The 13,102-nt window shown below is 45.5% G+C and overlaps 1 protein-coding gene across 6 annotated transcripts in view; it reads right to left on the reverse strand.

Annotated features, from left to right (window-relative positions):
• Positions 1–13,102, reverse strand: part of TDRKH (tudor and KH domain containing) — a 2,163,439-nt gene that overhangs the window by 677,420 nt on the left and 1,472,917 nt on the right. For all 6 annotated transcript variants that reach the window (XM_069650772.1, XM_069650762.1, XM_069650739.1 and 3 more), the window contains one exon: positions 4,036–4,187. In XM_069650772.1, the coding sequence (XP_069506873.1) occupies positions 4,036–4,187 (152 nt within the window). The remainder of the gene's footprint in view (positions 1–4,035; positions 4,188–13,102) is intronic.

The raw sequence follows: 13,102 nt of genomic DNA on the forward strand, positions 1-13,102 counted from the left end.
AGTCTCCATTTCCTCACCTTCCCCCAGAAGCTCAATGTCTCCAGAGCTCTGATCCTCTCTAGGCTGGACTACTGCAACAGCCTCCTTCTCAAACTACCTCTTTCCTCCCCTCTAGCTAATCCAGAATAGGGCTGCTGACTTATCCTTAGCCTCAAGCCCAGGAACTGTATCTCTCCAGCCCTAAAATGTTTCCACTGGCGGCTGCAAGGATCAAATTCAAGACCCTCTGCATCATCCACAAGGCTTTCTGGGGCCTGCAACCACGCTATCTCCAACTTTCCCTTCCTGAATACTCCCAAACTAGAGCCCTATGCTCCTCCAACTCCAACTGTCTAACTGTCAAATGCTTTTCCAAGCATAGAGTGGGAGGCAGGTCTCTCCTCGGCTGCCTCCCTTTGGAACAGGCTGTCATGATTCCTGCCCCTCATGTCCCCAGCCCTCCAAGATGTCAGGCTGGAGCTAGGCCACGATCACCTACATGGCCCCCAAGGGCCTCTCCATCCCTCCAAAGACACACCTGGCGTCAGACTTGGCGCTTGTGGCGCCGGACTCACTCACTCACTCCCATAGGATAACATTGGGGATTGGACTTGTAGTGCATTGATGGGGACAAGATGGATGCCCGCACATATTTCGGTTCCCAGAACTGCATGTGCGGTCTAGTCTTTTGGGTGTGGTTCAGCCCAGAGGCACCTGGGATACCCAGAGACTATTTAAGCCACACCCAGGCTGAGAAACGTGCTTTGCGTTTTCTGCACCTGCAGCGTGACAATCACAGTGTTCGGATCGGTCTCCAGTAGGCCTGCATCTTTCTTCTGCGCTCAGCTCCTGCAAGAACACCGTTAGGAACAGCCTTACCTTGCGGCACCTCTGCCCATCAGTCATCGCTCCTTCTGTTCTGCGGGCATCTTCGACAGTGTCATTCCCATGCTGGCACGCTGCTTCCTAAGGAAAAGGGAAAAGAACAGAAAAAAGGCATTAGTAAGCATTCTGCAAACCTTCGCTTATTTTTAAATACTGTACGAGCTTCAAATGCTTACCTGAATCCCAGGAGCTCTGGGGGAACTATGTCTCCGGAACTGCTCATCCATCTGCAAGAGGGAAAGACACTCCAGGTTAGCCTGGAAACATTTAGAGGCGCCGCATACCGCGCTTACCCACCGCATTTGTTCTTCATAACCGGCATCCACGCTGAAAATGTCGCGGTACCTAAAAGACACAGAAAAAGAACTCCGTTCAATGCAAATACGAAAGGGTTGCATCGCGCATCGTGCTCTCACTCACCTTCAGCGCTTCTCATCTCAGCAGCACGCTGCCACCCCCGACACAGCCATCATCTAAGGAAGGAAAGGAACGAAGTTAGAGAACTGTTCAAAAGACTCATTATACTTACCTGTCAGACTCTTGCCAGTGAAGTAACTAAGCAGCAACGAGCCCGCATCAATCAACGCGCCCCTGCGCTGAAAGCAGGACGGAGAGCACACTATCCAAGAAAACAAGGTGAGCTGTGGATCAAAGGGAAGGGTTGGACCACAGGGAAGAAGGGGTTCAAGCACACAGACATTAGGGAGTTAAATTCTACCAATCCTGTGTTTCAAGCCCAGTCGAATAGCCTCCAGGGAAGGGTTTGAGGTCGTAAGAGGTCAAAACAGGGTGAGTGACGTCCCTGTAGATACCAGGTGAGCGTTACACAGATTCTCTGCCCGTCTCAGACTTGAGCCGGAACTCCTTAAATTCCAGGAAACTGCGCAAAACTTTATCTCTTTCCCTTCCTTGTTAATTACCCTACTGCCGCAGAGACTGGTGGCCTGATCCTCATTCTCACAGGATACCAGGCCCTTCTTCCCAGTCAATACCAGCACAGTCCCTCGCCGCTGCACTGCGCCTGCATGCTCTGCCTGGCGTCTCTGCATCCCACTCTTGGGAGTCACCTGCAATAGCACTACGCGTGAGGCCTCCTCCTTGGCTCCCTTTGGCACTTTCCCCCCACCAGCACTTGTCCACTCCTGCCCCCCTCTCCCCTTCTATCCCCATCTCCTGCACTTCTATCACACTTGCACATCCGAATGCACAAGGACTAGTAGGACCACAATTGTATATTTTACTGTTTGCCTAGGTTATTCTTTCCCCTGTTCCCTTCCCATTTAAGCTTGTGGTGCTTTAAAACACAATTCTGTTATATAGGTGCATAACAGATGCTCAATAAAATAATAAATAAATAAAAATGATGCAAAAAAAGCACATTTTCATCTAGTCTGGTAGTGGATTAATTTTCTAATCCAACTAGTCCTAGAATATTTGGGAAAGCGCTGGATGATGGGAGAAATTAGAAATAAATACTTCAACAATTGGTGTTTATACCTTAACATTTTAACTAGGTTGCACATATAACAATTCTAATACCCAGACCTTCCTATGTGGTGAATCTGCAAGACTAGACAGACAAAACAGTGATTGTTTCCAATTTTCCACTGTTAATGGGTTCACAGTCCCAATAGACCACTTATTTATTGGACAAACTATCAGGACAGATCATAAATTAAATGTTTATGTTACCTGCCTTGTATAGACAATGTTGCCAGAGAGGTTTTGGAGCACTCGCAACCAAAGACAACAAGACAGGATGCAGTAGAACTGCATTACAAATAGCTTGGTTGTAGAATCCACTGGGTGACTGATCCCTTTTTCTGCGGTGGAACAAGATATACTATATAAAAGTATGTGCCACAAAGTCTGTGTGTCAGTTACACCTTTGAAGGGCCAGCTTGCCCACTTTCCTGTATCATGCAGGGTGATGTGGCTAGCATGCCTACAACAAGAACCAATGTACAGTGTTGAGAAATACATTTTCAGCATTTATCAATAAATGATTCTACATTCAATATTCTTGTGAAGCTAGGTAAGTGAACCTTTCGGTTCACTGCCAGGTGGCACTGCCTCGAGAAACAAGAACTAAGTATCATCTAAATGTTAGTGACAATGTGAGTAATTGTGTCCCATTCCACCTTAAAGAACTGCTTCATCTATGACATTTGAGGGCATCCTTGCATGGACAACTTGCTTCAGGTCAGGACACCGTTTGGATGGGGTCGGATGCAGACTCACTAGAAATTGTGGAATATTTTCTTCTGCTGGCATTTTCTTTAGATCTGCTTTTAAGTTTAGGATTATTTTCTTGCTGCATGGCCCACTTTTGGTGCAGCTTCATCTCGAAAGATGCAGAGCCCGGCATTCTCCTCTAGAATCTTCAGATGCAATGCAGAATTCATGGTTGTGCAATTGATGGCAAGCCATGCAGGTATTTAGGCTGCATAACAGCCACAAGCCATCAAATTCCCTAGCACCATGCTTGACTCTTGTTGTTAGGTTCTTCTGAATTGAACTGTTTGGATTTTGACAAATATCGAGACATGGAACACTATTCCAGAAGTCATTTGGAGCATCTATGTGGTTTGCTCTTTGGAAGACTTAAGAGTGGTGGCAAAATAAGTTTACAAGAGCATTGGTTTCTTCCTGGCAAACCTTCGAAGAACAATATTCCTTGCAATTTTTTCTGATAGCTGATTCATGAGCATTCACATTAGCAAAGGTAAAATTGTCCTGCAATGACTTGGATGCTACTTTGGGACTTTCTGGGCGATTTTCTGGTTTATTATTGGTGCATTTTAAGGACAACTGACCATTAACAAACACATTTCGCATTGCAGAGGAAGAGCACTAATGGCCCATAGCTACTTCTGCTTGCCTTCTACTATGGGGACTAGAGGAGTACATGCTCCCTTGTGTTTGACACTGTGCATCACAATTAAAATATTTTATAGAGCACAGAAGGTGTTCGGATAACAAAATGACTAAAAAATGCAGAGTTTATACACACCAACATAATAAATAGTTCTATCAACATTAAACAAAGCAAGAGTATCAATGGCCTTTATTCCAACAATTTCCTCCAACTGCCTCAATTCCATCGGTTTTAAGTACTTTGGCAGGTCCAGAGACAGCTGGGATTTGTAGCAAGATATATATGAAATGTACCTCTCTGCCAAGCACATCATATAGCTTAATGTGGGGCCAGGTGCAAGTCTCAGTCTGTGTATAACTGCAAATCCGTGCCAGCAGCGGTTTTCCTTGAGCGCAATAGGTCAGCCTGTCAAATTCATCCAATGCTTCTTCCGACCACCGACCACCTAAAAAGGGGAAGAGAGGCTGACACTTGAACATTGGGATTTGTGAAACACCTCTATTCTTGAACTGAAACCACATGTGAACGTCTTTGATGATGTTAGAAGCCCAAAGACCTCTTGAGCAGATGCTTTGATGGGCAAACATGTATTGCTCGGACAGAAATGGCATTGTAAAAATCCATACATAATGAGCAGAAAATCATGAATATGGCAATATAGCATGTCTAATACATATGAAACAAAATCAAACAAAAAAAAAAAAAAGAAAAAAAAATAGGACCAAGTTGGGTGGGGGAGGGTTTAAGATTGCAAGATATAGTTCAAAACAAACTATTAATTCGCAGAAACCACCATCCATGGATGAACGAATCTGAGAGGAATTTAGATGGTTCTCAATGGGATACCTTAGAGATTGCCCAGTCCTGAGTGCCTGATGTGTTGGTTTCATGGCTTTTGCAGAAGGCCATCAATCCTAATATGAAGGACACTAGCCATAATAAAACAATCCTTTTTGGGTCACAAACCCCGTGTGAATGGGTCGCTATAGAGCTAAAATAGGTGCAGAATTCACCTTGTAACTAGGTTTCCTGTACTTTGTAAAGTGCATTAATCCCAAAGAAGGAATATAGCCAAAGATCTCTCCCCGCCATTCCAGTTGAGGACTGAGGGCGCAGTAAGAGCTTGGGAGACAAGAATAATGCAAAAACTAGTAGAAGCCTAGCATTAGATGATTCAAGTGCAGGGCATTGCAAATCTGATGAAAAAAGTGGTTGAGTCAATACCAGCTGTGATGAATCTGAGAGGATGTCGTCCTTTCTCCCCTAGGGGAGAACGCTCCCGTGGGGCTAGGGCGGTGCACCCAGTGCATAATAGCCCCACTGGGGGTGTTGCCCAGAGTAGAATCACATGGGGTAGGAAACCGCTTATGGGATTGGGACGATCATGCTCAGACAAGGCGATATTCCCCTGTGCTAATACACCTAAACCCTTCCCCCATGTTAAATCCACCTTCCCCCCCTTGTGGATAAGGCCAATGTTTGCTATTGTCAGGTTAGTCCACCTTATATACTTGATAACGTTGAAACCTCAAAATGCAAGGTATTCTGCATATGGCTCTAAAGTGTTGAAAAACCTAATATACTTGGTATGATTAAAACAGAGAGTGCAAAGTATATTGCATATCACCCTACTACAAGTATTGGAAAACCTAATGTCCTTGGCAAGAGCACCCCCACCCTCCTCCCTCCAAAACAGTCAAAAACCTTGGCTGCACTATGGACTCAGATTTAACTCTCTCACGTCCGATCAATAATTTATCAAAATCCTGTCACTTACACCTCAAACTCCTTCGATGCATTTTCCTTTACCTCACTTACCCCAACCGACTCTGCTGTTATGTCCATTGTTATGTCGAGACTGGACTATGCGAACTACACCAGCATACCAACTTAAACTTGCCCGTTCTCCCCACCCTCCATTGGCTCCCTGCAGGACAAAAGGGCCACCTTCAAAACCCTATGCATTAAACACAGAGCAGTGCACAAGACCGACCCAATGTACCTACAAGAGAAGATTAAAGCATATCTTTCTTCATGAACCCTAAGATCAAGCACTGCCCCCTTATTAGTGATTCCAACCTCCAATTCAGTCAAGATTGGAGGAACCGCTTTCACAACCTTGGCCCCAAGACTGTGGAACTCACTCCCTCCACACATTCGACACACTGAAGACTACATGGCCTTCTGCAAAGCTCTAAAAACATGGCTCTTTTCGCAAACATGATTAAGACCATCTAGGGCCGCTAAAACACTTCAACACCATGGACCACGACTTCAATATCATTACATTGGAATGGAAGTACAACCTGCGGACAAAATGTTCTAGAAGATACAGAGCAATGACACAGCTGAAAGCAACTAACAAGTCAGCAAGACAGAATCAGAAAACAGTTGCCTTTGATGACAACCTTAGCATCCTGCATGCTCTAGATATAGGACCACTTAATAACAGCATCATGATTCCACTACACATGACTAGATACCCCCTGTCCCATCTCCCACTGAGTGCAGCTACCGCGAAGCGCATGAATATAATCCAGAACAGTGGGCTCGTAAGAATAAAACATCCATTCCAGACACTCATCTATCCTATCACTATGCTCACTGTCTATTCTACACCAACACAAAATAGAGCGCAGCTACCCACCGACCAATTTCGGCCTAAGCTGCTCACATAAGAACAATACTCTATGAACACCTCAACATCCTGCAGAACACATCTACACCCGACGGAACATTCGGCCTAGCTGCACACAAACATCCTACAGAGGCCTAATGCCGCCGGAGCGCAGTCAGACACCAACCACCAGACTGCACATATTCAACTGATCTCTCAATACTAACACACCTAAGGTTAAGATGCAGCTACCATCAATCATTCGCAACGGCTTCTCACATATTGAGTGCACCCAAGCACCCTACTCTCTCGACTGACTTGGACTGCGGTCCCTGAGGGCGTGCAACCCACAAGCGCTTCAAGATAATACCAATGATATATAGAGCACTATATAAATGGCAAATAACAATAACAAGATACAAACATCAGAGAATGCAATTATACGACATAAGGCTCTACTGCAAGTATTGGGAAATGTAATCTAATTCACAAGACTGAACATTAAAGGCTGCAAAGTATGTTACATCTGACTATGGCGTCTACTGATAAGATGTTGTTGTCCAGGATCACTATAGAGAAACAAAATGAGCACTCTGGCTTCTCAACGACTGAGAAGATGATCAGGAATCCAAGGATCACTCTGGAGAAGCATAGTGAGTGCTCTAGCTTCTCAACGAATGTGATTGGCCCAAAGCAACCCCCTTTTCCAACGCAAGAGTTTAAACGTCCCACAGTGGAGATGCAACGGAAGAGCTATCCTCCATGGAGGAATCTGGCGAACTGTGCAGCGGTGAAAGGGACACGAGCTAGCAGGAGGGAAGCCGAGAGCAGAGGACGAGATGCTGAGCAGGGTCCAAGAAGGAAGGACTGCTCAGGCTGCTGCTGTGTGAGCACCGCAGAAGCATCCATGAGAGAGGACGCACCGTTGAGGAGAAGCAGACGCCAGGAGAACCGCTGCAGACCGTGACAAAGCCCCAAACGATACCCAGGCCTCAAGAGACGCAGCAGCTGTTCAGGAAACACAGGTACCGATCAGAGGGAAGAAAACAGGTATGCAGGTTAGCAGAGTGATGCTGGTGGTCTGGTGGAGCAAAGGGGTGAAGGTGGAAGCTGGATGAAGAGGGTCTGGGACCCAGAGAATGAAGTGCGAGTCTGGGACCCACACCCAAAAAGAGATTGTTCACGTTGGGACTGTTGCCTGGGCAGGAGAGTAAACCAAACTGACTGCTACGAGTCTGGGACTTGCACCCAAAGAGGGACAGTCCTTAAGAGGACGAGGGCTTGGCAAGAGAGAAGGCCAAACCTGTATGAATATTGAGAGTCTGGGACCCACACCCAAATGAGAACTTCATGAAAAGATGACTGCTTGGTAGTAGAGTGAATCAAGCAGTTATATTGCGAGTCTATAACTCACACCCAAAATAAGTGAATACATTGTGTAAACAAATCCTACGCTTGGCAAAAGGAGTGTGCCAAGTTGGTGGGATAAACAAAAGACGCATACATTTGTGAATTGACCATTGACATTTGTATTAACGACAGGCCTGAGAGGCTTGTTAGGCAGAATCCTGTGAAGTGCCCTTAGGGACCACTACACACAATTAAGACCACAAGTGGTAATACCAGTTCACCTTTGGTACAAACCTGTACTACTATGTTAAAGTGGTAGCAGCAGCGGCGGAGCAGCCAGGCTTATCTCAAGAGTATATGAGCAGTAGCAGAGATTACACAAAGGGACCACAATTACTGTGACTCAAGCAAACACTGACTCAAGGTTTCAGGTAAAAAATATAAGCACATTTATATTTAAACCATCTGTTATCAAACAACACTTCTATAAATTCAAAACCACACGTAAAATACACTAAACACAACCAATTCAGTTGGTACAGTATAACTCAAGGTAATTACCCTATGTTTTAACAGACCAGTGTTGTGAAACAAAAGACATTACCGGGAATACATATGCAGCCACTTTTTAACAGTAATGACAGTTCGGTCTTACTAAAGATGTGTATCCGCTGCAAGAAATGTTACCGGGGCAAAAACACACTTAGCACCTGAGTTAACCAGAGAGAGTTGGGGGCAAAAATCATAGGCAATACTTTTGTCAGGGCAGACAGAATCAGAGAACACTTGCTGACAGAAATACAAGAGTCAATAGGCCGGGGCCAGTGTCAAGGGGAACCAGGATCCTGTTGTCGAGGATCACACAGTCGGACAGTTCAAGATTCAACGTTGCCAGGAGTACTTGGATATTGTCAACAGAGTAAGTAAAAGTTATAAGAAGGAGGGAAGAGAAGGGCAAGCCTTGGATGAAGAGCAAAGGGATTGACCCTAGCTCCTCGATGCAGAACACAGTACCTTATTCAAGGGAAGAAGCTGGTGCCACGGCAGTTGTTCCTGGTAGTTTCCTGCAGACCCACGGTTCCTGGTGCTTCGGTCGTGGTGACGAGAAGGACGACGTCTGGAGGGGTCTGCACTACGCTGGGATGAAGCCAGCAGTAGCGACGGTGAATAAAAGGTGCACTCCTTAAAAACAGGAGTGGCTCTTCAGATGGCTATCCGGACCACTACAGCAGTGTGCAGCGATTTCGACCAAGAAGAGGATCCTCTGGCTGTGGAAGATGAGCTGGTTGACCCCACCAAGCTCAAGGGAAGAAGACTGCGGACAGGATCTTCTCTGGTCGTCAAAGGGTAGATAGCTCAGGACTGCAGCAGGGCTTCACCGGGACGGCGTAGTTGCAGCAGCCGTCTTCTGGGTTCCTTGTAGTTCCAGTGGCGACTGACTTCCAGCCCAAGAGCCATGCCTTTTATGCGAAAATCCCCCATTCACACAGCATGGCTGTCAATCACGCAGCAGGGGGGTTGTCCAGACCGGACAAGCACCTCAGTCAATCATGGCAAAGTGCGACTTGGGTTTCCTAGGATACCCTGTGCAGGGGGTGACTACACCCCTCCCTCACATTCAGCCCACCTAGACACCCAGGTGACTAGAGGCAGAAGCCCGCCAAAAGAGTGAACAAAGAAGGCAAACCTGGTTTGCAGCGCAAAGTAAAACACAAGAAGAACTTTAACAAAAAGAAATGGCGAATAAACCCAACCAGAGCCAAAAGAAAGAGTATTTGGTCAAGCGGGTTTATGTTCGAGGCTAATATAGCCTAAAACAGTACCATGTTTATATAGTATAAACGCGATAGAAAAGTTAGGGTACATACCACTGCCACCAGCCAAGTCTAAATGTTAAGAGAGCAAAACAAGGCTCTAGGAGGTACAGATAAAAAGGGCTAAGAAGTAACCCTTTCCAGTACTCCATGTAAGATGGTGTGTACTGGATCTGTGGTTAAATGACTATGTAAAGTTAATGGCAACTTTACCCTTTTCTAGGGGACAGTAGTCAGCCCCAGCAATGGAGTTGGTGGGAAGTCTAAAAGACAACCCTGTGTCACTGCACTGAAGGTGCTGTGTAACACACAAATGAGGGGGGCTACTGAAGTGGTGTACTCCAGAGTCCACAATCACAAAAACAGATGAAATACACATGGCAAACAGGGGTAAGAGTGGGGGAAAAGCTCACACTCTTACCAAGTGAAAAAATAAACACCAGAAATCCAGCAAAGCTGCTGGGGGACTCACTTAGTAAGGGAAATTAGCCATTGAAATGAGAATTCTCCCTAACAAGGCCCCAAAAGGAAAAAAAACACTATAAGAAGGAATCTAGGGGAAAGGACAACCCGAGTTCTACAGTTTTCAACATTGCTTTATTTTAGCCACTTTTTATTACCCAAGAGACTGGGAACTATTCTGTTGGTTGGATCTACGCAGAACACTTTACCTTAGCAAGAGATCATCCTTTCACAGTGGGTTTAGGATAGTGTTGGGGAGGGAAATCGGCTTTTTGAGATGACAGTGACAGACTTTATAATTTGGACAGTCTGACAATTTCCTTTAGTTTTCTTAGAGGCTGGGGAACCCCTCCGGTTTAGGGACAGAGGCAGTTTTCCAATGCTTTTAAGGTTCTATCCAAACACATGCCACCATTGGGTCGGAGTCTTACCTCTGCATCCTGACACAGCACATCGAAAAACCTGTATTCGATATTATTGGTGATAGGAAGGAACAAACAATGGCCAGAAAAGAAAACACATTGGCAAAACCAACAATTTGGTCTTTTTCTGTGGTTAAATGGTGTTTATCTTCTGCTGGGGCGGGGGCTGCGAGTGTGTGGGTAAGGTAATATAAGCAGAAGAGCAGCAAGGAAGGGGGGGGAACAGACAGAGCTGGGATAGAGACCGACTGCAGATGTAGACTGAGATGCAGATGTAGACCGAGACACAGATTGAAGAACACATAACTTGCCTTCAGTGAGGTTCTTTATGGTGTACAAAATTCCTCACACAAATTCCTCAACTCTGAAATATTCCAGTCAACAGTGGAAACTTTTGGTTTTTTTGCTCCATCCTCGACCAGTTCTTTTTGGTTTTGTCTTGTGCCGAGGAAGCGTCATCAGCATTCAAGTACGGAGCTGTCGGTGTCGATTTCCTCAGTTCCTCCTTTTTCCACAACGGCAAGGCAATGACTGTCTCAAAGACACAGTTTGGCTTGGTCACTTGGCAATTCATTTATTATGATAGTTTCATTAGAGGGGTATGTGGGAAGGCGATATGGAATTAGAGGGAGGAAGAACATTAGCCAAGGTAAGTCATCTGTTCTTCTCAGGGACACATTCCTTCCACGGATTCCTCATCTTTGAAAGACTACCAATTCTGTTCTTTATTCAAATATGGAAGGTATGGAATTATCTGTTTTTAACCAACATAGTCTGAAGGACAGATTTCCCCACTGTGGCATCATCCTTAAAAACCGAATCTGGCAAGTAATGCTTAACAAAAAAAAAAGAAGAGTGAAAAGAGGCTCAGGTAGTTGCACGCCATAGGTCTGTCGGGACTCCCCATTTGCAGAGCCGACTTTACTCCCACACCCCTCGTGGAATGAGCTCTAAACCCCCCCAGTATTTGTTTTTCCATACAACCATTACATGAAAATACATAGTATCTCCCAACACAAGTGTTTCCTTTCTTTGGACAGGCGTAACTGATGAATAGCTGGTCTGCTTTACTAAAGTCTTTTTGTTCTGGTCAAGTAAAATGTTAACACCCTCACAGAGTCCGGTCTATATAACCGCTCTTCTGCCGTGGAAGGATGAGGGGGCAGCAAAAACACTGGTATGGAAGCTTTTGGATTAGATCAAATTCTGATACTGTCTTAGCTAAGAACAGTTATTTGTAATGAAACATCTTTCCGGAATGTAATAAACTCAGGCGAACTAGATAAAGCCTCAAGCTCTGATACTCTTCTCACCGATGTCAATTCAACCAAGAATGCAACTTTGAAATAAAGGAGCCATAGGAAACATGACTGCAAAGGATCAAAACGGGATGCCATCAAAAATGTTATACCAAGTTTAAGTTCCATGCAGGAGCGATCATTTAGTAGATCTTAAGAAGTGTAAAACTAAGAGTACCTTAATATAAGAACCCTGCTCTGGTGCATGTTTGAATAAAGAGAGGCCCGACTTTGTCAGGGAGAACAGGAAATCAATAACTTTGCCAGTGGAGAACAACAATGGGTCCAAGCATCTATTGCGGCACCAGGTTTCAAACTCTTTCCAGATACAAGCATATAGGAACTTAAATGATAAACATCGTGCCGAGAGCATCGCACTAAGAACCTCCTCCAGAAGATCCCAATCCCTGTACCGCAACTCCTCAACATTCAGGCATGTAGTTTGAGATGCTTGGCTTTGGGGAGAAATACCCTGCCGCATAACTGGGTCAGTAGAATCGTCCCTCCAAGGGATCTTCCAGGGAGAACATAACAGAATGTCCACTATGACTGGGTACCAGGTCCTCCGAGCCCAGTCTGGTGTGATCAAGCTCAAGGTTGTCCATGTCCACATCTGCATAAACTTCCTCCGAAGCAAATCACAAGAAAGCGAGGGAATGCATAAAATACTAAGTTGAACTCCCAAGGTATCAACAGTGCATCATCCAGCGAAGTCCCATGCAAAAACTATGTGGAGTAGAACTTCAACTCGAATAGGAAATGCAAGGTCACAGTCTCCATCACATGGAGAAAACCTTCTCCACAATCTCCCCATTCAACTCCCATTCATGAGACAGTACTGAGAGGCGATAACGGGGCCCCTTGGGTGCTCAGGCTGCCGGTGAGGTGCCAAGCTGTCACTGAAACCGCATTCTGGATTACCCACACCCACAGAAGCAGGACCTACTTGCACAGCTCAAACGATTCCACACTGCACATCTTGTTGATATAGTATATGGTAATGGTGTTGTCTATGAGAACCTAGACAGTCGAACCGTTGATGGATGGATGGATCGCAATGCCAGACGAACTAGCCTAAGTTCCAGTTAACTGTTGTAGAAGGACCTCTTTAGGCCTTCCCACAGACTGCTTACTGAATGATCCTGCAGATGAGCTGCCCACCACTTCAAAGACACATTAGTGACAAATGGTGGAATTGGGCCATAGCTGTTTGAATGGGGCTACCCGGAGGAGTTTTGTTGTGGATGCCTCCCAAGCAGATATTGGGAAACCTGTGGGGGATGCAGCCTGAATAATGTTGTTCATGTCCCCATTGAACTAGGACCACTGGCTTCTCAGGCACCACTGTAGAGACCACACACAGTCTTGCTTCCGAAAGTGAAAATTCAGGATGCCAC

Source organism: Ambystoma mexicanum, chromosome 1p (genome assembly GCF_040938575.1).
Source record: "Ambystoma mexicanum isolate Mex_15411 chromosome 1p, UKY_AmexF1_1, whole genome shotgun sequence".
Taxonomy (NCBI): domain Eukaryota; kingdom Metazoa; phylum Chordata; class Amphibia; order Caudata; family Ambystomatidae; genus Ambystoma; species Ambystoma mexicanum.